At 39.9% G+C, this 25,781-nt stretch overlaps 1 protein-coding gene across 16 annotated transcripts in view; it reads right to left on the reverse strand.

Moving 5' to 3' along the window:
- Positions 1-25,781, reverse strand: part of RBFOX1 (RNA binding fox-1 homolog 1) — a 1,530,248-nt gene that overhangs the window by 738,846 nt on the left and 765,621 nt on the right. For 14 of the 16 annotated variants that reach the window (XM_042971116.1, XM_042971113.1, XM_042971125.1 and 11 more), the window contains one exon: positions 5,087-5,170. The exons of the other annotated variants lie outside the window; for them this stretch is intronic. In XM_042971116.1, the coding sequence (XP_042827050.1) occupies positions 5,087-5,170 (84 nt within the window). The remainder of the gene's footprint in view (positions 1-5,086; positions 5,171-25,781) is intronic. 16 annotated transcript variants of the gene reach the window in all.

Here is a 25,781-nt window from a genome sequence, read left to right on the forward strand (position 1 = left end):
AACCAGGAAGTAATCAGATGATTCTGTGAGTATTCCCAAGGAAGACTGGATGTGAGAGATGGATGATGGATTGTGTTGGTGGTTCTTTTAGGATGTCAATGCATGGGAGCTTATGATCATCAAGAAAACATAACTTCTATGTTTAAAGTATTTTCATCAGATGTGGACTGATTCTAACTTTCTTTTCTGAAAAGCATCAAGGTGTTAATAGGCTGTTTTCCTTAACCACAACCTTGCTTTAGCCATAAACATAAAACTCACAGCCCTTGTCAGAGCCTTGAGTTGATAGATGTTTCATGTAATGGTGACTCTGGGACTCTCCACTTTCGTGTGAGTCATATGGAGTGGCCATGCATACATCCAGCACCTCAGAGAGTACTTCCAACTTGAATGACATGGGTCTTAGTGGACAGGAGAGGTCAAAACCCTAAGTATGAAGGAGAGATCAAAATGTAAACATTTCTGTAAGGACCTTCTCACTCCAAAGTGAGTCATGTCCCTTAGATAACTAAAATGGGGTCAGAGATACTGATAGTTCCTGCATAACAGTAATGATAATGTCATCATCACTAACAGCAACACAGTAGTAATGACCAAAATGTCCATTATGTGCACAAGCATTTTAGGCATTATATGACTACATGTTTATAAGCAGTTTGCCCAGGGTCACATTCTTGACTGATGATGAGGTTACAACCTAGATTTTGAGTCCTTTATTCAAATCCTTACTCAAACAGTCCTTCCTGTTTTTTCAATTCCCTGGCCACATCTCATTCCCACTCAATGCTCCTCCCCATTATAAGGCCAATCTGGAATCATCTGTATGATTAACGGCATGAGCTATAAGGTCAATCTTCTTGGTTTCCCATCTTACATACTATACTTACACTTCCTGCCTATGGGACTCTATGCAAATTACCTAACTTTTCAAAGCCTCAGTTTCTTCAACTGGAAAATGGGGGTAAAAAAGAACACAGTGTTACTGTAAAGATGAAACAAAATACTTCATTGCATCCTATTTTCATGGTGAACATGACAATGGTGATGAGGATAGTGATCATGACCATGATGGTACCACAGCACCCAAGATTTTTTCCACCTAAATCTATGAATGGAGAGCATCTTACAGCTGATATAAAATCTCAGAGAATCCCAATAAAAACTACATGTCTAATGTGTTTAACTCAATAGTTTATGCAGCAAATAGGGGTTTTTTTCTTTTTTTTTTAACTGAAAATAATTACAAGAACACAGCTATAATTCACTGTCATAGCCTTGAGGAAGCCTCATGCAATTGAAGAAGATACACATAAAACTGTGATAAATTGAAAGCCTATTTGAAATATGTAGTCATAGTGAGCACTTCTTATTTAATTGCATTCTGCTTACATAACTAAAAGACCTAAATTAAAGCATAATCATGTTTCTAATGATTTTTCATTCTTTTCCCCCTCCAACATAAGGAGGCTCAAGGTGTTAAAATAGTTATGCTTTGGGGCTGAGATAACTAATATGTAAATTAAACATATATTCATACACTTATTTCCTTAAATAAAAAAAAGAAGCAAAAATTCCCATTCCTAGTAATTTATTCCTTCTTCATGCTTCAGGAGGAAGACTTGCTATAGATTTTTTCCAATGCATAGAAATGAAAAGTTTCTCAAGGAAGTAATGCCAGGTACATATTTCAAAAGTTTGGGTGGCTTTGCATAGCCTCCGAAATGCTGAGAATATAGAACACGCTCCAGTATATCTAATTATCTTTATGAAATCTCTCAAAATCAATGGCATTATACTCAAAACCAGCTGCAGCCAGGGAAGTCAAACAGAGCAGAGTGTCACTGAGGTTACTGAGAAGTATGGCTTTCTTCTTAATAGCACTATTTTTATGGAACATGGAATTTCTGAATCATCATATTCTGTTAACTCTTTTAAGAACCCAAACAATTTAACCATTTTGGTTGAAGAAATCAGTTCAACTCTATCTCAGTATATTTGGCCACTTTCAAGTCCTTAAAGACAAAGAATCCCTGGTTTTGAGAAACAACTCTAGATCTAGCTCACAGGGGATAATTTTAGTACTAATGATAGCATGGAGCCAGTCTACAGGAACTGTTGCTGTTGCAGGAATATTCAAAGTACCTGATTGTTAACTGGATGCCTTGGTGTTCTTACAAATGCTCTTTTCTCCTCTTGAAAAATTATTCAAATATAAAGAAGAATTGGCTTTCCAAATAAGCAAATTCTTGGGAATTCAGGGGACCTAGAATATGGAAGAGATGGGCTATTTCAGCTGTTTTCTAAATTAAATTTTAAAGAATATTTTATGAAGTGTTAAAAGCTAGTAGGTAAAGAAGCTTGGTCATAGACAAAGGTGAAGGAAGGAAGGAAGGAAGGAAGGAAGGAAGGAAGGTAGGTAAAAGTGAGAAACAAAATCATCTAGAGCTATTCATCCAGATAAAAGTGATTCATTCATTCACCCAATAATCATTAAGTGCCTATTCTGCTAATGCTGAGCACAAACTGGTGACCAGGGTAGACATGGTTCTGTTTTCATACAGTTGCCGCCTGGTAGGGGGGATTCAAAAATCACGTTAACACAATATTGGGGCAATCCCATGGGGTTGGGAAAGGACAAGGAGGGGTATTTAACTGAGAAGATTCCCAGAAGAAATGATACCTATAATCTTAAGGAACAATAACATTAACTTTATAAAACGGTTTTAGAGACATACATGCTGCAGACAGAAACACAGATATATACACAGACTAAAAGACTGTGGATATGTGAGAAAGTGATATGAGGCAGGGATACAGGACAGGGGAGACAAAGCAGAGACAGTAGCTTGAGGGCCAATGATAGAATTTTAGACTTGATCCTATAATCAGGGAAAGAAATGGTAAGAATTTCAGCAAGAGCGACTGATCAGCTTCCCACATTAGAAATCAGCATTGTGGCTGCGATATGGGAAGAGACTGGTGACGGCAAAGCTGAAGGAAGGGAAGACCAGTGAAGAGGAGATCACAGAATTCCAGCAGAAGGAGAATGGAGAGAAGTGAAAAGATTTAAGAAATATTTAGCAGGGGCAGGGGCATCTGTTGGACTCAATCATTGGACGTGAGCAAAGAGTCAAGAGCAAGTTACAAACACAGAGAATACAACTTCGGTTGGTTCAGTAAAAAACAAAGAAACACAAAATGCTTCCTCAAACACTCAGTCAAAAGAGTGTAAGAAGAAAAATGATGAAGTCAACTGGTCTACTTGTAAGGCTCTGCCTAAACACATGTGTGAATTCATTCATTTACTTTTGCCACGTTTAATGAGTGTCTGGTAGGCATTTGGAACAGGGCTTCACCCACTTAGGTCCAAGTCTACAAGAATATGAACCCCTCTGAATAGAAGGAGAAGTAGAAAAAATAATCCTGAATTTTCTACTCTCTTTATAAATGAGTTTTAATTCATGCCTCTCGAAGTTAGGGCCTTTTATTAGTGACTGTAAATCTCAGAGAAGACAAGAAGTCATGAGATTCTGAAATTGCCTTATAAATTAGTTGCTGGTAGTGTAACAGTGGTTTAGTTTGTTGAGGGGCTGGGGTGGAGAGGGATTTTGGTGTTGAAATAATTACTGAACATTACTGAACCAAATAATTACTCTGTGCTGTAAAATTACGGTTATGGTAATATTCCCATCATCATTTGTTTTGTTTCTCCTAATCTAAATTATGATTTTTTTTGGTTATTGCTTTGCAAAGCTACAATATAACAGTCAAACCTGAAATTAAAACCAGCCTGCAAAAGTTATACAAGGTGATCCAATATGCTTGGGTAGCAATTATTCACGGCAAATACTACCATGAAGCTCTTAAATCCTCATTGCAAAGCTAGCTGGACGTGCATCAACTACAACCGTAGATATTTATAGGTATCAGAGGTGAGGTATGAGTATATGGAACAATTAAAATGCAAAGGAAACATCTGAAAGTCCAAGGGAACCATCTTGGGATCTCAGATTTCTGTTTCAAACAGTGCTAGATCTCAGTAGTGCCCATGAGGGAGAAGGCACTGATCTTCTCAAGCAAAACCCAGGGGAAATCCATACTCTCTCTCCTTGACTGTCCTACCGCATGCTGCTAACTCTCTTTGCTTTGTCTGTGAAATTCTGGACAGAACAATGTCTTCCAGACAAACACTGAACTTCTTCCTTAGCACCCTGTGAAAGCAGAACACTGGGTGGTCTAAGAGTCCTATAAAAAAAATCATCACTGTGTTCGTCGTCATCATCATCATCAACGTCAACCAAAAAGAAAGGAGACTGGTAAATTATCAACGTGATAATTTTCTTTTTTTTTTTTAATTTTTTTTTTAACGTTTTATTTATTTTTGAGACAGAGAGAGACAGAGCATGAACGGGGGAGGGGCAGAGAGAGAGGGAGACACAGAATCGGAAGCAGGCTCCAGGCTCTGAGCCATCAGCCCAGAGCCTGACGCGGGGCTCGAACTCATGGACCGCGAGATCGTGACCTGAGCTGAAGTCAGCCGCTTAACCCACTGAGCCACCCAGGCGCCCCAACGTGATAATTTTCAAACCTGCAGGATTAACTCAGAGGATGATATGACTAAATCTTACAGCCTCAACATGTTAAGTATGTCCCTTACTTTGTAGATCTTAATATTTAGTAAGCAGGATCCCAGATATTGAGAGGACATAAGCAACTCCTGGGTTGAATGTGTGTGCTGGTTTGTGTTTAGTGCGTAAGGGAAGCACCCACATTCTGAATTTTCCTCCTGAATTCCTGTGGAGGAATCAGCTCCTGTGACTTCAGAACCCACCTGCATTAGGTAGTTAGTAATTCTGTGTAGCCTCTTATACGTTTCTATTCATTCAAAATGGAACTCTAAAGATTCACATGGCTTTGAAAATTTGATGATTGTTATGTCAGAATTTGTTTTGAGAAGGATAAAAACCCTAATCCTGAAACATCAGAATTAAGATAAAAGGTTCTGATTATAGTTTTTCTCCTCTCCTGTTCTCTAATTCCCCAGGTTTCCTGTGCACAAAATTCCACATTAATCTCCTTTTCTTACACGGTCCAATGTATTCCAACAGCTTTTGTTCCTGGAAAGAGCTTCTTTCTGGCTTGTAGACAGCCCCCTGCTAACTGTGTCTTCCTATTACAGAGAGAGAGAGAGAGAGAGAGAGAGAGAGAGAGAATATGAATATGAATATGAATGGTCTCTCTTCCTCTTCTTAAAAGGGCACTTATCCCATAAGGGTCTCCCATCTTCAAGATCCAATCTAAACCTAATTATTTCCCAAAAGCCCACTTCCAAAAATTATCATATGCAGAGTTTCAACATATGAATTTAGGGGAACACAAACATTCAGTCTATAATAGAAGGGCTCTGAAAATGTTCAATCAATGGCCTTAGTGGCAGACACACAAATCAAGGTAAACATGTACTTCTGTTCCACTTGCCAACTTAGCTTCAATGTCCCAAAATCAAACATTATTCAATTTAAAAGAAATGTTTAAAAAGGAAAAAAAGAATCAGAAATCAGTGAAGATGAAGAGTTGGCCTGAATCTTACTTTCCTATTTTGCCTTGGTTACTTACTGATTTGAACACCAATCAGTATCCAGGCTTACAGAAATGCCCCAGGACCTGTATTCCCTTTAAGTTTATAGGATACCTATCTGTCCTGTTTTATTTTCTACTTATTTCTACAAACTACTCCCTATGCCCATCCTCTTATCATGGTAAATCATTCCCTGTGTCCACTTCTGGAGGCTGGTCAGGACCTATCTTTATTTCTATGAATTAAAGGTCCTGGAGGCTGCAACATGTAGCATTGCAAGAGTTCAATGGGAAAATCAGAATTAATATTTGCTAATGTGAAAACAGTACTTACTATTTCACAGATACTTCGATAAGTATTTCACACATATTATCATACTTAATTTTCTCCACACTAGTATGGGGAAAACATCACTATATTCCCACTTTTTAGATAAGTTAAATGACATACAGCAGTGTTAAATAACTCGCTAAGCTTCTCCGAAGCAGCAAGTAGGGATATCAGAATCCAACTGCAAATCTGACTGATCCAAGCTCAAGGATTTTTAGTCTTTATATTTTATTACTCTAAGAAGGCTATTATAAAGTGACTATATAATTTATCAATCAAACTGGGATACTTGTGAGTAAGAGTGGGCATGTTAATAATTACACCAGGATAAAGGTATCGAATAGGGTGGGTCCTGAGAAAATCTAAAGCTGAGGGCATTCTGGGTAAGTGATATGTAGTAACTGGTAAGTATGTATGTATTGTATATATTTCCCTTCATTGCCTTCCTCTTCCTCCTCCTTCTTTTTGCCTTTCTTCTCTTAAACTTCATTAGTTTCTCAGAAATGGGAAACTCTCCAGCTGACAGAAAGTTCTGGGTTACTGGGGGGTCGGGGATCACTAAAAAGAGTAACTGCCTCAAGAGAGTGATTCCTTGTACAAAACCACATTCGGGAACCAATGATGTTCCAGAAGGAGCATTCCCACCCCCATGCACGATCAAGAGAAAGTCAAAAGTTCACTCAGCTTCCCCTAAAGTAGCTTCATGCCTTTCTTTACAAGACTAAAATGGGAATTCACAAACATCTGCATTTAGTACATCTCCAAGCTAAAACCTGATTGCTTTATGGGAAACTCCCTTTGGAATTGTTCCTGCTGGTTAGAATGCAATCATCAAATACAAGCTCATACTAAAAGCAAGTCAGTGATTTTTTTTTAACCAGATAATACAGACTCTAACTAGAGGGTTTTCTTTCCCCCTAAGTTTAAAACAGTGTGACCTTTAGATATTTTCAAGAAGTTAATGATCCTTAAGGACCTGTTTCCTTATTTGGATCCTTTGTATGCCAAGCTGTATGCATACAAAAGTCATAATCTTGGAAATCTCAAGCTTTTTAACAAAGTCCTTTGTAAAAGACATGTTTTGCACTATCTATTTTCTGTTTAACCCAAAGATGGAGATGAAAGGATAAGCATACATGGAGATGATGGACAGGATTTGGCATCTTTTCTCCTTTTTAGACCCATCAGTAGCTTTTCATTATTATGCAACTATTGATATATTTTTTATTGGTTCATCACACCTTGAAACCTGAAGTCCATCAGCCACCCCACGCACAAAACAGAAAGTGGTAGAAGGTGGTTTACATTTCATGAAGCATTAAAAAATAATGAGAAGAGATTGAAGTCATAAAGAACCATCAGAGACACGGTGAGCAAAGCCATTTTTTAATATAAAGAAAATGCATATTATGTAGAAAAAGAGACTGAAGAAGGAAAAAGAGAAATGGATTATTTTATGCAAAAGTATTGCCTTCTAGCTTCTATTTCCATCCTTTTATTCCTGTATTTACCCAGAAATATTGTGCTAGCCAATATCACTCCCTCTTTTCTTCCTGACTGCCTCTTTCAGGGTATTCTTCACTTGATTTAGACATCGCTCGAAGAGAACAAAATGGGTTAGCTTTTTCATGCAATGTGTTAACACTAAGTTACCTGAAGGCAAGGAGCCTGTCAGAAAGAAATGGGGACTTCACACAAAAAAGAGAGAATTTAGTTGTACCTGAAATTTTTCAGTGCACAATTGTCACCTGTTCCATTTACCAATGACACAAAGCAAACCCACTTGTGAAAAATACCAAAATAGTAAATAAGAGGCAAAATTTGAGAAGCTAGAATGATCTTATTAATGAAAAAGATTATGGAATACTAGGTTGTCTTCATACCGTGAGGAAGAATAATAAATTTCATGCCCATAATATCTTATTAAATAAAAAAAAATTCTGGACCACAAAATATTATCTAAAGAACGATGTCAGCTATATCTCTAACACCTGACAGTTCCTAAAATATAGTCACTAACCATGTACTGAGTAAATGTTAAAGTAAATCTGTGTTAGGGTGTGTGTGTATACAAAAAAAAAGTGATACCATTACAAATGACTTGTCTTGTGTTTTCTCTATTTTCCTATTATCTACAATGGATACATACATATTATTTAAGTCATTAGTATAGGTATTTGTAAGACTCACCCCAACAGTGACACTGGAATTGAGGATGATGGTTAACCTTAGATTCTGAGATGCTGAATTTATTACCAAAAGGAAAAACCCAAAATGTGCCTCTTGTTTTGATGAGAATTGTTTACATAGCATCAGAACTAAGGACTGGACTCCCAACAATGATTTGGAGTAGTGAGTGCCTCTGTTTGTATTTTCAAACACACCTTACAGTAAAAATAAATTTAAAAAGAGGTTGCACATAACAAAGTTTTCTAGGTGGCAACCTTTCTTAAGGATTTCATGCATTATCTAAAGGCTTTAAAAGTCAGTTCAGAATTTTCCATCATGAACAAAACAAAATACACGACTTAGATCACTGATTCCAAATGCACTCCTTTGACCCACACAAGTTGTAATGATGTGTATTTTAGTCCAGGATAAAAAGAAGACAGTAGGGGATTTTGAAACTAAAGCTAAATTTTTAATTAAGCTTTTTTGCTTTTATTTTGAGATAATATCCTTCCTACACTTTTGGGTCTGAGAATGTTATTACTTTCCTAAAATGCTGCTGATTTTGTAAAATGTCTAAACTTCTTAAAATAAAACAAATAGTCTCCCTAAGTGGTACCCTATTTGCTGCTATTATTATTATTATTGTTATTACTATTATTATTATTGAAATGTGTTCTTATCTTGAAATCACTGGGTTGGATGACTAAAGAATAAAGTTTCATGTCTACTTTCTTGTTTTCGAACTCTCAAAGTAGAAGAGTTTTATTTTTGGAGTAAAGTCTAGGAATCTAGTGATTTGAGAACAGAAAATAATGAATTATTTATGTGCTGGGACAAGATTACTGAAATAGTTTCCCTGCAATGACCCGTCCTGTCTGTTAAAGAGAATCCTGGCTTTGTCGTGTGTCAGTTTTGTATTCTACCCACCCCGTACTCCAAGGCAGGTTCAGTCTTTGCCGAGGAGATCGATTACAGGCTCTGCAAGGTATAAACCTGAACAAAAGGAGGAGGGCTAGAAAGAAGAATGTGGGAGGATTCTGTGAGAGAGGGGAATGAAGAAGCACAGGTGTGAAGAAAACAATAGACAGGTAGCTTTTTAATAAATATTCAAAACACTGGTGAAGGACTTGGGGTCTCATTTTGGTTCCAAGACTTATTTGCTTTCACATACCCTCCTGACTGTACTACATGGCTCCATTCCCCCTTATGGCTACTGCTGACTTGGTAAGCGAGAGGTCCTAACTTCCATTTTGTGCCTAGGGTCAGTTTTTACAACCAAAGTCTTGGTATTTTGATACCCTTCTCTCTTTGTCGTACTTCCACTTCATCTTACAAAGAAGATAAAAAGGGCACCAAGAAACAGACTATGTCTCTAATGACATTTCTATTTATTCACACAACCAAGGGAATAATAGTAGTTGGTACCTGACTACAAGCCCTGTCATACGTTCTAATTGTGGAGGCAACATAACGAACTAAGAGGTGGTACAAGGCTAAGCTTACTTAGGTTCTTCTTCTACGGGCCTTTTCTAAATGTCAGGAATGAACTTTGAACATGTAGTCATATATTCTAAACACTTAGTGAGTCTTCAGTTTCTTGGTTACTTATAAGCATCTTTACAAATGCATCTTCTTGCCCCACTGTTCTTGACTATTTTCTCCGATCTATGCCCAGAGGATGCTTTGTCTCCAACCTTGATGGTTTTCCATTCATTCATTCAAGTTATTATTATCTTTTTTTTTTTAGAGAGAGAGCACAAGGAGGGTAGAGGGGCAGAGGGAGACAGTGAGAATCTTAAGCAGGCTCCACACTCAGCACAGAGCCCGACAAGGGGCTCAATCCCACAACCCTGGGATCATGACCTGAGCTGAAATCACGAGTTGGAAACTCAGCCAGCTGAGCCACCCAGGCACCCCTGGATTTGCCTTTAGGTTGGAATGTTTTGTGTCATGTCCTGGTGTACTCCAAGAACAAATCCAGGCAAACCCTCCTTTCTCTTTTGGGATTTGAGTCCCTGCTAATTGGTCTTCCTCCATCCACCCTTCCACAAATAAGCTTTTGAGAGCTCCACTGCTCCCCACAACATAACACTATGTTGAACATCTTAGAAAGACTCAACAAACCCTTTCAAAAGCCAGCTGTAGCTTATTTTTTCAGGCCATCTGTGATCATTCCCCTTCCACCTCCAGACCCATTCATACTAAGGTACTCCCTAATTCTCAAATGCATCATTCACTTTGTTGATGCCATTTCAACTGGAATACTAACTCTTTTCTGCCTAGGAATCTCTTCATTATCTAGGATCCAGGTCAAAAACCACCTCCTTTCTGCAGGTTGCCTCTGCAAGACAGAGCTGTTTGTTCCCTTTCCTATGTTTCTGCAATATTGCTAAAAACTCTACCATTATGTCTCCTCAGCGCATTGAACAAAAGAGGGTTTTTTGTTGTTGTTGTTGTTTCTTGTTTTTTTGTTTGGTTGGTTTTAATTTGAATTTCTTCTTCTATTTCATCAAAATCTACGTGAGGGCCTTCCAATTGTCTTTCCACAGACCAGCAAAATCAGCATTTCCTGAGAGTTTGCTAAAAAGGAAAACTCAGGGCCTCCCCCAAGACTTGCTGAATTACAATCCCTGGAGGTGGCCCAAGAATCTCTGTCTTTTTAAGATTTCCAGGGGATTCTTATGCCCAACAGGTCTGCAGAGTAAGGACCAATGCTCATGTAACTTTATATCCCTAAACACAACACACACAGCAAGCCCTTGATAACCTTGAAAGTGAAATTAAAAGCTACGTTTTTTGTGTGGAGTTTATCCTTTTCGAACCTCTTCTGCAGTGTAATGACATGTTCTCATCAAAATTAGTTTTACCCTGCTTTTTCCCGTCAGTATCGACTGGAGCTTATTCGGTTTGCCTGACACACTTCATACTCCACATCACAGCTCTTGTCTGATCCAAGGCTCCCCAATGCACATTTCAAACCTGATCCCTCTGCAGACCTCCTGCTGGTGCCAAGGAGAACACGTGTTAATGTTAATGGCATTTGGGGGCAGGGAGAAAGTGCAGGCTAGACAAAAAACAGGGACACTGGCTAGGAGAGAGGGAGAATACATGGACTTGAAAATGCTTTTGTCACGTGTTTATTATCAACGGTGTTTTCAAGTAGCTGCTAAGTCTAGAAGACACCTAAGCTTCTGAAACACATCTGACCTCATCATACACACTGAAAAACAGAGGAAGGTCCATGTGAAGTCAGTAACATTGCACCAGAAGGACCCAAGAGAGGGGTTGTTAGCTGGAACGCCTTGGTGGTTTAATATGAAATGAGAGCCTTAGTTGCTAACACTGAATCTGCTCAGTTAAAGGAATATTGAGAGTTGAAGCAATTATCCCAGTAATTGAGTGGGGAAGAAAATCATTTCTTTTGGAAAAGAGACCCATGCCTTTCAATTAGTAGTTTACATTGATCAAAGACATTAGGGAACAGCTCCACTTGTCCAGCTTTTGTCTTATAGACCAAGAGTACTTCATCACTTTGCCCATCTGCCCCAATCTTGCCAAGACACTGCACTTAAAATGGCCCTTGTTTTTGCATAAAACCCTGAAAATGATCTGGGTTGCATAAAAGCCTGAAAATAATCTGAAAATGATTAAAGTCATCTAATCATCTGAAAAGAAAGCAGTCTGATGCTCAAAAAACAGTGCACACACACACACATACACACAGCATCTTGGATGTACTTTTTTTCTTACGTAATATATCAGCCATAAAAAATACAGAAGATGCTACAACAAATGCCATATGTCCACTTTGCAGCTTGCAACATAAATATAACAAATATAACTGAATCTCTCTCAGTTGCTCTCCCTGATTGCAACTCTTTTCCCACTCCCCAAAAGAGGGGGCTGCACTGCGGAACTCAGGATCTCCCATCCAGATGCCAGTTTCTCTTGTTTTACCATATATGCAGAGAGCCCATGAGAATATATAATATTTTCCATATGCAATAAATGTGCAAAATAACATCATACTCTATGTCTTCTTCTGCAGATTACTTTTTGTGGTTGTTCAATATTCTGGTTTTAAGATTTATCCATGCTGATACACCGAGGTCTAGCATAAGAGTGTTAAGTATAGCATGGCAGTCCAGACATAAATTTTGCTATGGTTATTTTCTATTTCCGTATTGATGGGCAATTAGTGTTTGTTTGGTAGATTGTTCTCTTCCCTTTGCTTCCACAATGGTAAAATTGATATTCGTATATGTGTCCCCTAGGGATGAATGTGTGGGCACCTTCAACTTTCTGTAATGTTGCCAAGTTGGTCTCTAAAGTAGTTGCATCAGTATACAACCCCCTGGCAGCATGTTATAGTGCACACTGACCCCACATCCTTGCCAACACGTGGTGCTGTCTAATTTTTAATATTTGTCAAGTTGAAGAGAGTAAACTAAATGCCTTCCAGAGATGCTTTCCAGGGATGAATAGTTAGCACCCCCAGCAGAGGACAATGGGGTCTATTAGAACAGAGAACATTCGGTCATCAGATATATTAAGTAGTATCTTTCTACTGGTAGCATTAAGTGCCTAACATTGTGTCTGGAATATGATGTATATTCAGCACATATTGGTTAAATGGATTCACTTGAGCTATTGCAGATGACTTGGAAAACAAGGGAAATATCTGCAAGAAAAGCTGTGAATAGCCAGCACAGGACTATTCTTTAGAAAATAAAAAAAAATGCAATTCCAAATATTCTTTCTTCACTTAACTCAGCAATCCAGCTTGTTCCATCAGGTACCCTTGTGGTTTTAACTCATACACTTTACAGTCAATGAGCAAAAACCAATTCCACTCCTCAAATTCTTCTCACTTACTATTCAGCTGTCTCAATTCATTAATTTGCTTAATCAGCCCTCATCAATAACACTTCTCTCCATCGCAATCCTCTCCCTGAAAGGAAAAGCAAGCTCTGAATACTCAAAAGTGTGAATCTATAAAGAAACAAGAATGGCTGGGGGAAAAAAATACTTGTATCATGCCTTTTGGGGGATTAAAATAACTTCATATTAACATGTGTGCTATTATCAGAGGTCAAGGCTGGAAGACGTTTTCTCATTTTGCTGATATTGTAGTCACTTAAAAATTGAATTAAATGGTTACAACATTTGGTGACTAGCTAATGACAATTCTATGGAGGGTCATAGGTATCAACACAGAGAGACGTTTCCTGGCACTGCAAGATGTCTGAAACATGCCCGATGAAGGGCAGCTCATCTCAATTCAGAGTTCTACAAGCAGCACAAGAAACACATACATTTGGGAAACTTGTCAGTCCACTGGCCTTGGTCTGTACACCTGAATAAGAGTAAGCACCCATTCTTAGAACTAAGTTTTTTGGAGAACTGATGGCCAATAAGTAAAAGAAAATATGATCTTTTGAGTCAGTGTAAACCCTGGCTAAAGGATCATAAAATACAAGGTTCCTTGTCTGTTTGTGGAGGGCAGTAGAGATCTGTGCACAGAATCTTTGCATCTTTATTATAAAAAGATAGCAGATATCAATAACAGATAACATGTTGGTCAACGGGTGATATGAGAATAAATCATACTCAAAAGATGATATCTTGGTGAAGAAGAAATGTCACGTTATTAAACGGAGGAATTTGAATTTCTAGCATTTTGTTGTTTAGAATGAACCACAAGCATTGGTGATCGATTTCCTTCTCCAACCTCATTCCTGACCCCATACACAAATGGGTACACATCATTGTGATTTGGGCAGTTAAACTGCAATATGTCGATATGGTTTAAACCTACTTCTGATGAAAAAAGCCAGAAAACCATATGGCTGTGCCTAAACCCTTCTTCTGTAGAAATTATGGAGCTCCTACAAGTCTACCATTAACAAAAGAAAGAAAAAGAAAAGGCAACAGCAAAAAGAGAAGGCATCCTGGATCCACTCTCATTTTAACTGTAGCTGAGATGAAAATCCCAATCTAGATGTGATATTTACCACCACTTTGACAAGGTCACTTATGAGTGAGGTATTTCATCCTTCAAATATTAAGTCATAATTACAACAATAATTGGGATATTCCTATTTCTGGTTTGTTACACAAAAATGTCAATGAAAGGCTCTAATCAGGCTCATTCTTGGCATGAACATGTGTGCAAAGAGGAGAAAAGCCTTTCCCTTCCCATAAACTGGTTTAGAATCTCCCTCTTAACTCCATCTGACCTAAGAGAAACCAGTATCGTCTTGATGCTTAAAAATAAAATAAAATAAATGCATCGAATTCTATGGGATAGGCTCATTAGCTGGGGACTTGACAGGTTGCTAAATGGTAACTCAGAATGAAGAGCTACAAACACACTATAATTAATTACCAAAACAGGCACTGCTTGGGCTAAAGCTGAGGCAACAAAGTGCTGACGGAACAAAATTCTCATTCCACTGCTCTCCCTGCCTCTCCCAATTTACAGGAGAATGGGAAATCATGAACAATTGATACACTCCGTTAGCTGCTATCACAGAGAGTAACTTTCCATGTAGCCTTAGGGGTATCTTACACAGTTTAACACTGAAAATAAAAGGTAATGTTCTTGGCAAAGAGCTAGGGGGATTAAATTTGGGAGGCTTGAAGCAGCCTTGAATTGTAGTCAATAAAAAAGGGACCAAATAGTAATTTTGTAATTTAACTGTGCTGGTTATGCCCAATGAGTCAGACACTTGTGAAATAAACCATGTAAATAGAAAAATGGCTTAACTCTTTCTGTCAGTACACATGGTGTTTCTCTCATGCTTCCTGGCAGTGGGTTCTCTGATTCAATAAAAATAATGTGATTATGTAGATGCTACCAACAAATCTTTTAAGTGAGTTCTTCAGTAAAGGTGTTGACTTCTTCTTTGAGATTCTTGCTGCTATATTTCAAAGATGAGGAAGGCCATGAATATGGTGGAACATTGCTCTAGATGTCAACATATAGAGGGTCAGAGTCCCAAATCAGCAGGAGCTGGAAAAAGTCTTGTTAAAATCATGGAATTCTTGACCACACACAAAAAATCACTCTTCAGAAGCTTGTGTCAGGGTTTCTGCAGGAACCACTTCACAAACAAAATAAATAAGTCAATGAGTCAACAAAATAATGCAACTGACCAGGATTTTCAATGATTTATTCAATAACTCCAGGGGATACCCTGGATAACTCCAGGGATAATTCCCTCCCTACTCCTTCTTTCCTTCCTTTTTTTTTTCTTTCTTCCTTTTCTGAGGGCCACCTTACAGCTGAATTGATGTTATCCAAATTGACAGATTTAGGCATTGGCCAAGTAATAGAATGAGAATCAAAATGCTTAAAATACAGGTAAACACATCTCCTTCCTGTTGTGAGTGGTGTTTTATGACAAATGTATCTGCTTGTAACTGCTTCATGGTAGGATGTTGTTGAAATAATTACTTTGCTTCCTAAGTCAAATTTTTGACCACACCAAACCTCTTGAAAAGTCAGGAATATATAAATATTTCTATCCCCTGACCTGACCTGAAACACTCTTTGGAGAATATCCTTAATGGAAAATTTTTGTGACTTACCCCTTTGTTACTGGGGGTGGTGGTGGAAATCATGACCTTTATATCCTGGATATAACGCTGGTAACACTGTAACCTCAAACAGGGGCTCCAAGGGGACATACTTACTTAGAATTCAGAGAAGTTTCCAAAATAGTATTAATTGGAAATAAAACTCCTATCTCACCATATTCAACAATAAAAGAGCTGCTGAAAAGATCTGAGGAGGAGGGAGTTATCTTGATCACTGGAATATTTATGGCAACTGGCACAGAAGCTGGTTCCCAAAGCATATTTGGGGAAGTAACAAAAGGAAGGAGGGAAGGAAGGAAGGAAGGAAGGAAGGAAGGAAGGAAGGAAGGAAGGAAAGAAGAAGGGATGAAGGGAATTCATTGATTACTCAGTATCCTCTAAAGGTAAAAGAATTCCCTAGAGTTAGTCAATCAGAGGACTCCAAGCAACGTATGAAATGCAATCTAGGTTTCCATTATTGAGATGTCTCTCCAAATTTTAAGATCTCTTATTCTCACTCTTGTTTTGTGTAACTGCCTGCTGAAAATCTTGCTTACTCTGACTTGGCAATCTCAGACCCACAGACTAGAATTTTGGCCTCCTTTCCTGTCTCTCCTTCCCTCCTGTACATATTTGCTGTGCCAGGCTCTGTGTTGGAGACAGGGGATCACACCTTAAACAAGACAGGCATAGTTACTACCCTCATGGAACTTACAGTATTGCAGTGAAATCTGGTATGTGCCTACACAGCATCCTTTCCTTCCTTTGGGATCATCCCTCTCTCCTTCCAGGAGCTGTTCCTTCCCTTTCCACTATGGAGTAAACCCATTCTTAGCCAGCAAAAGGCAGCCCAGGCATTGGTATCAGATTCCAATCTCAGTGATCATGGTCGTCCTCTGTCATGGATGAACCAGGACAAGGAAAGAAAGGCAGTTCTCCCTGGTGGCAAGGAGGTAAAATATGAGGTTCAAGAAATGCTAGTGTCCAGATAAAACAGGAAATCTGAGTCCGGAAAAGGTAAGAAGAAATCCTACTTTTGCTAAATCTCCTATTCCTCGTGGTCTTAGAGGTCTAGCTATGCCACTGGAACTCCAGCAATTAGGATCCCAGATCTTCCCATATTTATGTAAGACATTCCTCATTTATATAAGCCTTTTACTAATTAACCCCTTTCCTCTATAGAGGTTCTGTCATTTGTACCCAAAGATTCCTGCCTAATACAGGCATATTGATCATCTCTCCTTACGTTCCCTAACTAGGGAATGGCGCTAATGGTATATGTCTCTCCTTGTGTTATGGAACCCACAGAAGATTAATAAGACGGATGAGATGAAATGCTCTGTCTAAACCCCAGAAACCATTACTGAGACAAATAAAAGTCAGACACTCATACTTTGAGTTGCTTTTACAGTACAGAGCAATGGAGTTTTGTAAAAGGAAATATTATCACATTTGGCTCCAAATAAATGAGGATTTCTGGAAGGAACAAAGACTTAACTGCCTGAGGTCTTTCCTTCTTTCTCCCTTCCTTTCTTTCTAGCCTGCAGACTAATAGCTCATTACAGAGAAGACTGTCTAAAAAAATAAAAGTTACCTAGACATGCAGGCCACTACCCAGGAAGAGCTAATTATTTGCATAAATCATATGGATCCTGGCCCTGGATATATTAACCATTTACGGTACTGATCATCTGTCACCACACTGTAATGCCAGTCATCTGCTGGGGCGGAAACTACCCCATGGTAGTTTCTTCAAGTGAGGTCAGGGTGCAGCTCCTCTCTGCATACGAGACATTATCAACTCAATGACATGCCTCCTGGAAAACAAATCCAACCAGGGCGATAAATTACCACAGGTTCCCAAAGTAGCCTCTACAGACTGAGCACATTTGCTACTGGTCACGCAAATTGATTTCATCACACTACTTCATACAGTACTAGGAAGCACCCATTTGCTAACACCCCTCAACCATTTTTGACCCAAATTCTGAGAGTGTCCACCACCATCAGATTCTTGAGTAAGCTGGGGACTGACCTCACCATCCTCTAGCAGGACAATTTGCCTTTTAAGCCAGGAAGTCCGATGGTTAGGGAAAAGGCAGCAGCAATGGCACCAGTAACTATCCCCTCTCTGAACTAAAATTCAATTTGATGGGAGCTTAAGGTATGCCTACAACATCCATAGTTACGTCATGACCATCATCACTACCATAGCAACATCAACAATATAATAATTATAGCCAACATTTGTTTAGCACTTACTATTTGCCAGTTGCTATGACAGGAACTTTATATACATGATCACTAATGCTCACAAATTCCTAATATTATCCCCCTTTTGCAAAAGGGTAAACAGAAGTTCAGACAAGTTAAGCAATTTGCTCAAGTTCACACAATCATTAAGCAATGGAGAAGGGGAGAGGGGCAGAGGATGAAGGATGGCCCCATAGGCTTTCTCTGGGTCCCCTGGAAATACGCCAGCTGGGACCAGTGGTTTGCCTTGCTCCAGTGGGAGTGACTACACATGATGCCATCCATAGGCACTGTGCCCAGCATGCACCTTGCCTAGACAGCTAGACGCCAGACACAAAGATTTATTCTCTACTTGCAAGGCTGTTCTCACACTTACTGCAGTAGGCTGAAAAACAGCTGCCCAAAGATTTCAGGTCCTAATCTCTAGAACCAGAAGTGACGTCTTAGAAAGAAAAAGATTCTTTGCAGATGTGACTAAGTTAAGGATCCCGAGATGGGGATTATCCAGATGGTCCTATATCCAATCTCAAGTGTCCTTATAAGAGAGAGACAGATATACATAGAAGAGAACAAGGGAGTGTGACCACAGAGACAGATATGGGAGTCATGCAGCCACCAGTCAAAGACAGCAGGCAGCCACTACAAGCTAGACAAGGCAAGGAACACATTCTCCCCTAGAGCTTCCAGACAGAGTTCAGTCCTGACAAGACACCTTGATTTGGGCCCAGTGACACTGATTTTACACTTTGGCCCCTAGCACTGAGAATAAAATTCTGTTGTTCTAAGCCACCACGTTCATGATAGTTACTTACAGCAGTCCTAGGAAAACTATGCACTCGCCCTGCCCCCACCCCCTAAAAAAACCCAGAAAGCCAAAGGGGTGTCAAGGCTTTCCTCCTAGAGCCTTCATACACAGTACATCCATCTGTGTCTGGTCCAGAATGCGTCTGCACAGAAAGTCAGAGGACAGGATTGAGGTGGGGTGGAGTGCGGGGATCCCATAAGTTCTGTTCTTTACCAAACCATGCTCTGGGTTTGCCACAACTCTTTGCCTGATATTGGATCTTGGATTTTGCCCAAGTCTTCCTGACATGAGAGCTTTGTTCTTGCCACAAAAACATGAGGATTGTTGAGAGAATGAATGCAAAGATAATTAAGATCTCCAGAATAAAAGCTCTCACGATCTAGAAGAGAAGCAGACATCTAAATTTGAAAACTTAATATTATGCTACCACATTTTAAAAGATTTCTAAAAACTAATTTGTTATACAAGTAGATTGTTAAAATTAAACTTTTTTTATTCTGAGATAATTGTAGATGCATATGTAGTTTTAAGAAAGATTACAGAGAGCTTTCACATACTCCTACCCTAATTGACCCCATGGTAACATCTTGCAAAACTTTATGACAGTATCGTTGCCAGGACAGTGACCTTGACACAGTCCGTCCACTCAAGGATCCCTTGTGTTACCCTTTTGTAACTACACCTTATCCCTTCATTCCTGACTTCTAGCAACCTCTCATCTGCTCTCCATTGTCATAATTTTACCATTTCAAGGACGTAATATACATGGAATCTTATATTATGCAACCTTTTAGGACTGACTTTTTTTCACTCAACATAATTCCTTGGAGTTTCATCCAAGAAGTTGTGTTTGACAATAGCTTGTTCCTTTTTATTGCTGAGTCGTATTCCATGGTGTGGATCTACCAAAGCTTGTTCAACCACTCAACCACCAAAGGACATCTGGGTAGCTTCTAATTTTGGATTATTACAAATAAAGCTGCTGTGAATGTTTGTGTACAGATTTTAGTGGGCACATTTTTGTTTTTCTGGGATAAATGCCCAAGAGCACAAGTGCTGAGTTGTATGGTAGCTGCATGTTTCGTTTTACAAGAAAATGACAAAGTATTTTCCAGAATAGCTGTAGCATTTTAAATTCCTGCCAGCAAAGCATGAGTGATCCTTGCCAGAATTTGGTGTAGTTGCTATTTTCTTATTTTAGCCAACAGATGGGTTCTTATCAGTGTGTAGCCATATACACTGCAAGTCAGAATGAAGAAAGAGAGAATCGATGCAAACTAGTAACATCAGGAGTAAGCAAGCTCATGGAAGGCATGGAGAGAGTTGGGATCTGTTGAGGGTGGTAAGGAAGGTGATGAGAGGTATGTCAGCTGGGTGGGCATTGATCTGGTCTCATTTATTTCTCCATCTTTCTCTCCCTTCTTTCCCCTCTCATGCTGTCTGTCCTCCTCTCAGGTTCTCTACTCAACCAGGCCTTTTCCTTCAGGAGATGCCACAAATAGTCCCTTTTGTTTGTAGCCCTCCAACCCTCATTTTCACAGCCTGTCTTGTCCTCCTCCTTTTAATCTTAGCTTACCCATCACCTCCTCAGAGAAGCCCTCCAAGACCACCTTGCCTAATTAGATCTTTCTCCCACCTACTCTCATCTTTATTTTCTTTTGTGAGACACCCTATTTTATTATTATTTTTCACTGAAACTGTCATCGCTTTTAAGTCTATAATAATTTGTTTGCTTTTTTAAAGCCTCACACCAGACAGTAAGCCCAAGATAGAAATCAGTACTGCTTAATTTACAGGACATCACTAGGCTCCAACTGAGTCACTAATAAGACCACGACAACAATGGAACGAATGACTGGATGGGAGGGAAGGCTGAGGGAGCTCAGAATTTCACTTTATGATCCAAGGAGCTAAATGCTTAATGGTAGGTTTCTACTAGCCTAGTTGAGAAGGTGAGTATTATGAGGAGGTAGAAGGTGGATTTCTCTATTCAGTTGTGAGAAAAACATACCATTTGTCACCCATGTTCACCTATTAAAACCACTAGTGCGTGCAAGGTTCAAAGGTAAAGCCTGGGGTGTTTCTAACCCAAATAAGCTTCTTATTCAACTGAGAGATACACACACAAATAATTGTAATACAAGGCAAAGAGATGAAGGAGGACAGAAATAAAAACAAGAAAGCATGGGCAGAAAGCAGAGGGGGAGCAGACTTTCTCTGGAGTAAATGGGGTGGCTTCTTGGAGGAGACGGCATTTGATCTGGATTTCAAGGAGTCGTGGGATGTAGACATGTAGTCATGGCAGAGAGGCATTTCAGTTCTATGTAAAGCATGAAGAACACTATTTTTTCCTCTTTTGTCAAAATCTATTCATCTTAAAAATGAACATAATTCCTGTCAATGAGCAGACTACTGTAGGAACTAACTTTAAGGTGCCCCAGAAAAGAATTCTTCAGTTTTAAAGCTCAGTACTGTCAACACACATCTCTGATGCTGGCTTTCCCTCACCACTCCCCTCCCCCCTACCCCCACTCCCCCACCCCCAGTACCCCCTCCACACCCCCACACCCCCGCCCCCTTCAGCAAGCTTGTTAGTTCCTTTGTTTCATCCTCTGGAGAAGGTTATATCTGAATAAGAAAAGAGGAATTTGGGGAAGGTCTCATGTGAAGAAAACTATTTAGTTTTCCCTAAATTTGCAGGTTCCAGAGGGCAGAAGTTTGGCTAATGGTGGTGGGTGCTAAACACACCCAAACATGTGCACAGACCAAGGTGGAGTTAGCCAGGGCGAGAAAGCCTTTGGCATTTCATTGCTGCCCTGTGGTTTCCTGTTCCCTTTTATACACAAGAAACTGTGATCAGTGAATTTGGGTCATGGTCCCTGACACAGACCTCTTTTCCTTGAGTCTAGAAGTTTCTCTTCAAATGCTTTCGACTGAGGTCCTTCTATTGTGGTCTTCCACTTTCTTTCTTTTCCTTAGCTAGTCCCGTGCTACTCCACATTGGGGAGTTTCTTTCTATGTAGTGGCTATCTCTCTCTCTCTCTCTCTCTCTCTCTCTGTCTCCACCCCCCCCCCTCCCCGTGCCATCCATCAGCTACCTAAACAGATGTGACCAATAGTGTTGAAAAGAGCAGATAATACTGCCTTCAGCCTTGGACTGGATGGAACTCTGTTGCCTGCTGGCTGTGTGGTCAACAAAAATGTTTTGTGTTATGTTTGGCATCAGAGTGTGTTTTTAAAGAAATTTTGTATTAGCGGGCAAACATTTAAAAATTGGAAATTTTACATTTGGAAATTACAGATGCCAGACATCTCTGGGCAAATGAGAAGTTCAGGCCCACACGGTGCCCATTTTTCCATGTGGTCACAAAAAGCGCGAGTTGCAAGGTTACTCTCTTTGAACAGCCACGAGCTCCCCAGTTCACCATGATGTCAGCCACTTGCTAAGTCACTCCATTTGGAAGCTACCATCAAGTACAGTTTGTTTGGCATTAGAAAACTCTGAGGGAAGTAACTTGGTTTGTTCATTCCTTTCCAAGTATAATTATATTATTAGGCTTAATAATATACATTAATTACTTCCACTTACTACAGTAATACGTGATTGTTTTAAAACAAAGAATGTCTATAGACACATAAGCACACACAGTTTGATGAGTGCTCTAATAAGAGCAATCACTGCTATCTAACAGACACGTCAGACTTGTGGGGGTGAGGTGTGGTGGACTCCATTATGGGTACCAGGTCCTCAAACCCCGTGTTCATGCCTTTGGCACGTAACTCTGCAGCTCCCCTGACTGGCAGTGGGATACACTTCCCTATATCTTGACTTCTGCTGCAACTCTAGGACTTGCTCTGGCCAATAAAACCTGGGCCACAGTGATAGGGCAACAGCTCATCCTTCTGTGCCTCCCTGTTACCAGGGAAATGATGGAGAGCCAACCAGCATTTTCAGATGGCTGTTTCCCCAGGTCTGGGCTCCTGAATGAGGACACATAGAGCAGTCTCGAGCCATCCACTAAAGAGTGAAGAGCCACGTTGGGCTGGACACATAGCATGAAGCACAGTCACCCAGCTGAGCCCAGCCTGGGAAACCAGTCCCCAGCTAACCTAGAGAGGGATGAGACATACATGTTAACTGTATGTTGTGTAAATGTTGTCGTACTTATGCAGGGATAGGTGACTGACATCATGGTCCTGGAACTGGAAGTTTAAGATGCCATGTTCACCAGCTGCAGCACAGGTGTGGGCCCTCTCATCTGGGAGAGGGGCTGATTAAGGAAGTGCAGAGAAACTTCTAGGCTCTGGGAAGGAGAGACACTTCACTTACAAAGGAGGCAGAAATGAATCTACTTTGCAGCCATATGACTTGAGACCCTCTCCTTTTCTGCTATAAGTGCACAGAAAAAAGGGAATTGCCTTGCCTCATAGACAATGGTAGAATTGCATCTCTTCAAAGACCACCTCTTTTTTTTTTCGAGAAATAATTTACAGGCAGCTGTACTCTCTGTAATTTTCTTCCAGGCTTTACTAGAACTTATGAGTATGCCATCCAAGATCATGCAGGCTTATTAAAGCAGCCACTTACAAATGAATAAATAAAAAATAAGGAAGTGGCCATCTCCTATCAAAGACAAATGACCTAATTTTGTTAGCGGATCGTGTTGTAAGGTCAGCCTTATTCTCCTGGATCCCGGCGAGCATTACCATTCATGAAATTTTATTGGTTATTTGACGTCTGTAGATGCTCAACTATTTCCCCGATACATGATTCATAGGGGCAAAGGTCCCTGAGCATTTCCACATCACAGCTCCGGTCTCACATTGAGGCGTCTCTCAGAACTGCTCCCTTGGTTCTTCCCCCACCTGGTGTGTCACACGTTTTATATTCCATTTGCTGGGGGCTTATTGTTCTCTCCCTGATTATGCCCCTGCTGTCGTCTCATGGAACACAAGAGAGTCTGTTGTTTCCCCTTGTCCCTGGACATGACTGGAAAAGCCTGGTTTTAAGACAGCACAGCTTGCTGTGTGAGGAGCACCCTCTGTTGTCTCAGTGAGCCAAAACCTGCGAGTTATCCACCTTTGCTGATGATACAGAATTGGGGATCATCAGGCATATTCACCTAATAGGAGGTGAAGCTGCCACAGAAACTCAGAAACCATGCACATCTCATTCCTCCTCTCCATTGTTTAGTTCAACAAATATTTATTGAGGGCCAGCTGTGTAGGAGGCCCTGACCTGGGCGAGGTGTGTAATATAAGCATGGAGCACATGGACTTTACTTTCATGGGCCTGGCATCTTGGTGGCAGACAGGAAATATGGAAGGACACAGATTACAAATTCTGAGTAAGTAATGTGGGCCACATTCATTGCCTGATATCAAGGATACCTAAGTAAGGAGCACCTATCCTCATGGTAAGTTTAGATCAGTCTACTTGAGAAGGTAACATTTAAGGTGAGGAAAAAAGAAAGAATGAGAAGGAACATTCATGCAGAACTGGAGCTGAGATCATCACAGGGAGCGGGGGTGAAGAGCAGGTACAGAGTCCCTGAAACACTAAAGAACATTCCTTATTTGAGGGCTGATAAAAGACCAATGTGTATAGTGGCTGGGGGCATGGAAGGATGTGCAGAGCCTGTGCCAGAGAAATGGGGGCTGGAAAGTCCACATGAGATCTCTGAAATGTACCCCAAATACAATGAGAAGCCACTGAAGGGTTGTAAGCCAAACAGTGATCTGATGAAGCATATGACTTAGGAAGGTTCTCCGAGAAACCATAAGGAGAATGGATCATAGGGGCAAGGATAGACGTAGGGAGAGCAGTTAAAAGCCATTCAGCCATGTGAGGATGAGGTGATGGTGGCTTAGATGGGGAAGAGAGATAAAAAGTAAATGAGAATGAAAGCAAGAGAGAGAGAGAGAGAGAGAAAGAAAGAAAGAAAGAAAAAAAGAAAGAAAGAAAGAAAGAAAGAGAAGAAGAAGAAGAAGAAGAAGAAGAAGAAGAAGAAGAAGAAGAAGAAGAAGAAGAAGAAGAAGAAAGAGAGAGCAAGTGAGCAATGGGCAAATAATTGGGGAAAAGTTTAGACCAAAAATGGTCCATCCTTTATTAATGGTGAATCGTGGACAACATGAGCCAAGCGAGGTTTGTGATTTGCACTGGATAGATGAGAACATGGGTGATATTTTTTTTCTTATTCTAACGGACTGAAGACACATCAAGGGGTTATGAAGGTATTGAGAGAACACACAATACAGGAAGGCTCTACCCTGGGATTCAGATCCTGCTTCTGTTACTTACTGGGCAGACTAGACAAGGATACAGTCTCAAATCCACTAATTTATCTCTATGCAAAGAGGGGCAACCATGAAAGCCTTATTATTTGAAAGTAATAAAGCCACCCCAAAATTATAGAATACTTCCTTTCTTTATGGGACACGTGTTTTCTTAACCACTGCTTCTTATTCAAGACCAATCACAACCACTCCATCTGACCCCTGTTCCTTGGTTAGTGCAAAACTTTTATCAAACTTAGTGAAAGTTTCACAAGAGGAGGAGAAACAATTTTCTAACCATTGTTTAAATGTAAGAGACATCCACTCTACCAGAAAATTTCACCCCGAAATCACTTGTTTAGAATGTGTTTTCAAAAAAACTGGAAAGGAAATGTTTTTCTTACATCCATATGAGATAATAGATGTTAACTTACTGGGGTCATCATTTTGCAACATATGTATGTCAAGTCAATATGCTGCATGTCTTGGGTGGCCGGGTGACTCAGTTGATTAAGTGTCTGACTTCGGCTCAGGTCATGATTGAGAGTTGGAGCTCCATGTCAGGCTCTGTGCTGATAGCTCAGAGCCTGGAGCCTGCTTCAGATTCTGTGTCTCCCTCTCTTTCTGCTTCTCACCCACTCACACTCTGTCTCTCTCTCTTTCTCTCTCTCAAAACAAAACAAAAACAAAACAACACACATTTTAAAAATATGCTGTATGTCTTAAATTTCTACAGTGCTGTATGTCAACTGTATCTCAATAAAGCTGAAAGAAAAAAACAAAAGG

The sequence above is a fragment of the Panthera tigris genome, chromosome E3 (genome assembly GCF_018350195.1).
Source record: "Panthera tigris isolate Pti1 chromosome E3, P.tigris_Pti1_mat1.1, whole genome shotgun sequence".
NCBI lineage: Eukaryota > Metazoa > Chordata > Mammalia > Carnivora > Felidae > Panthera > Panthera tigris.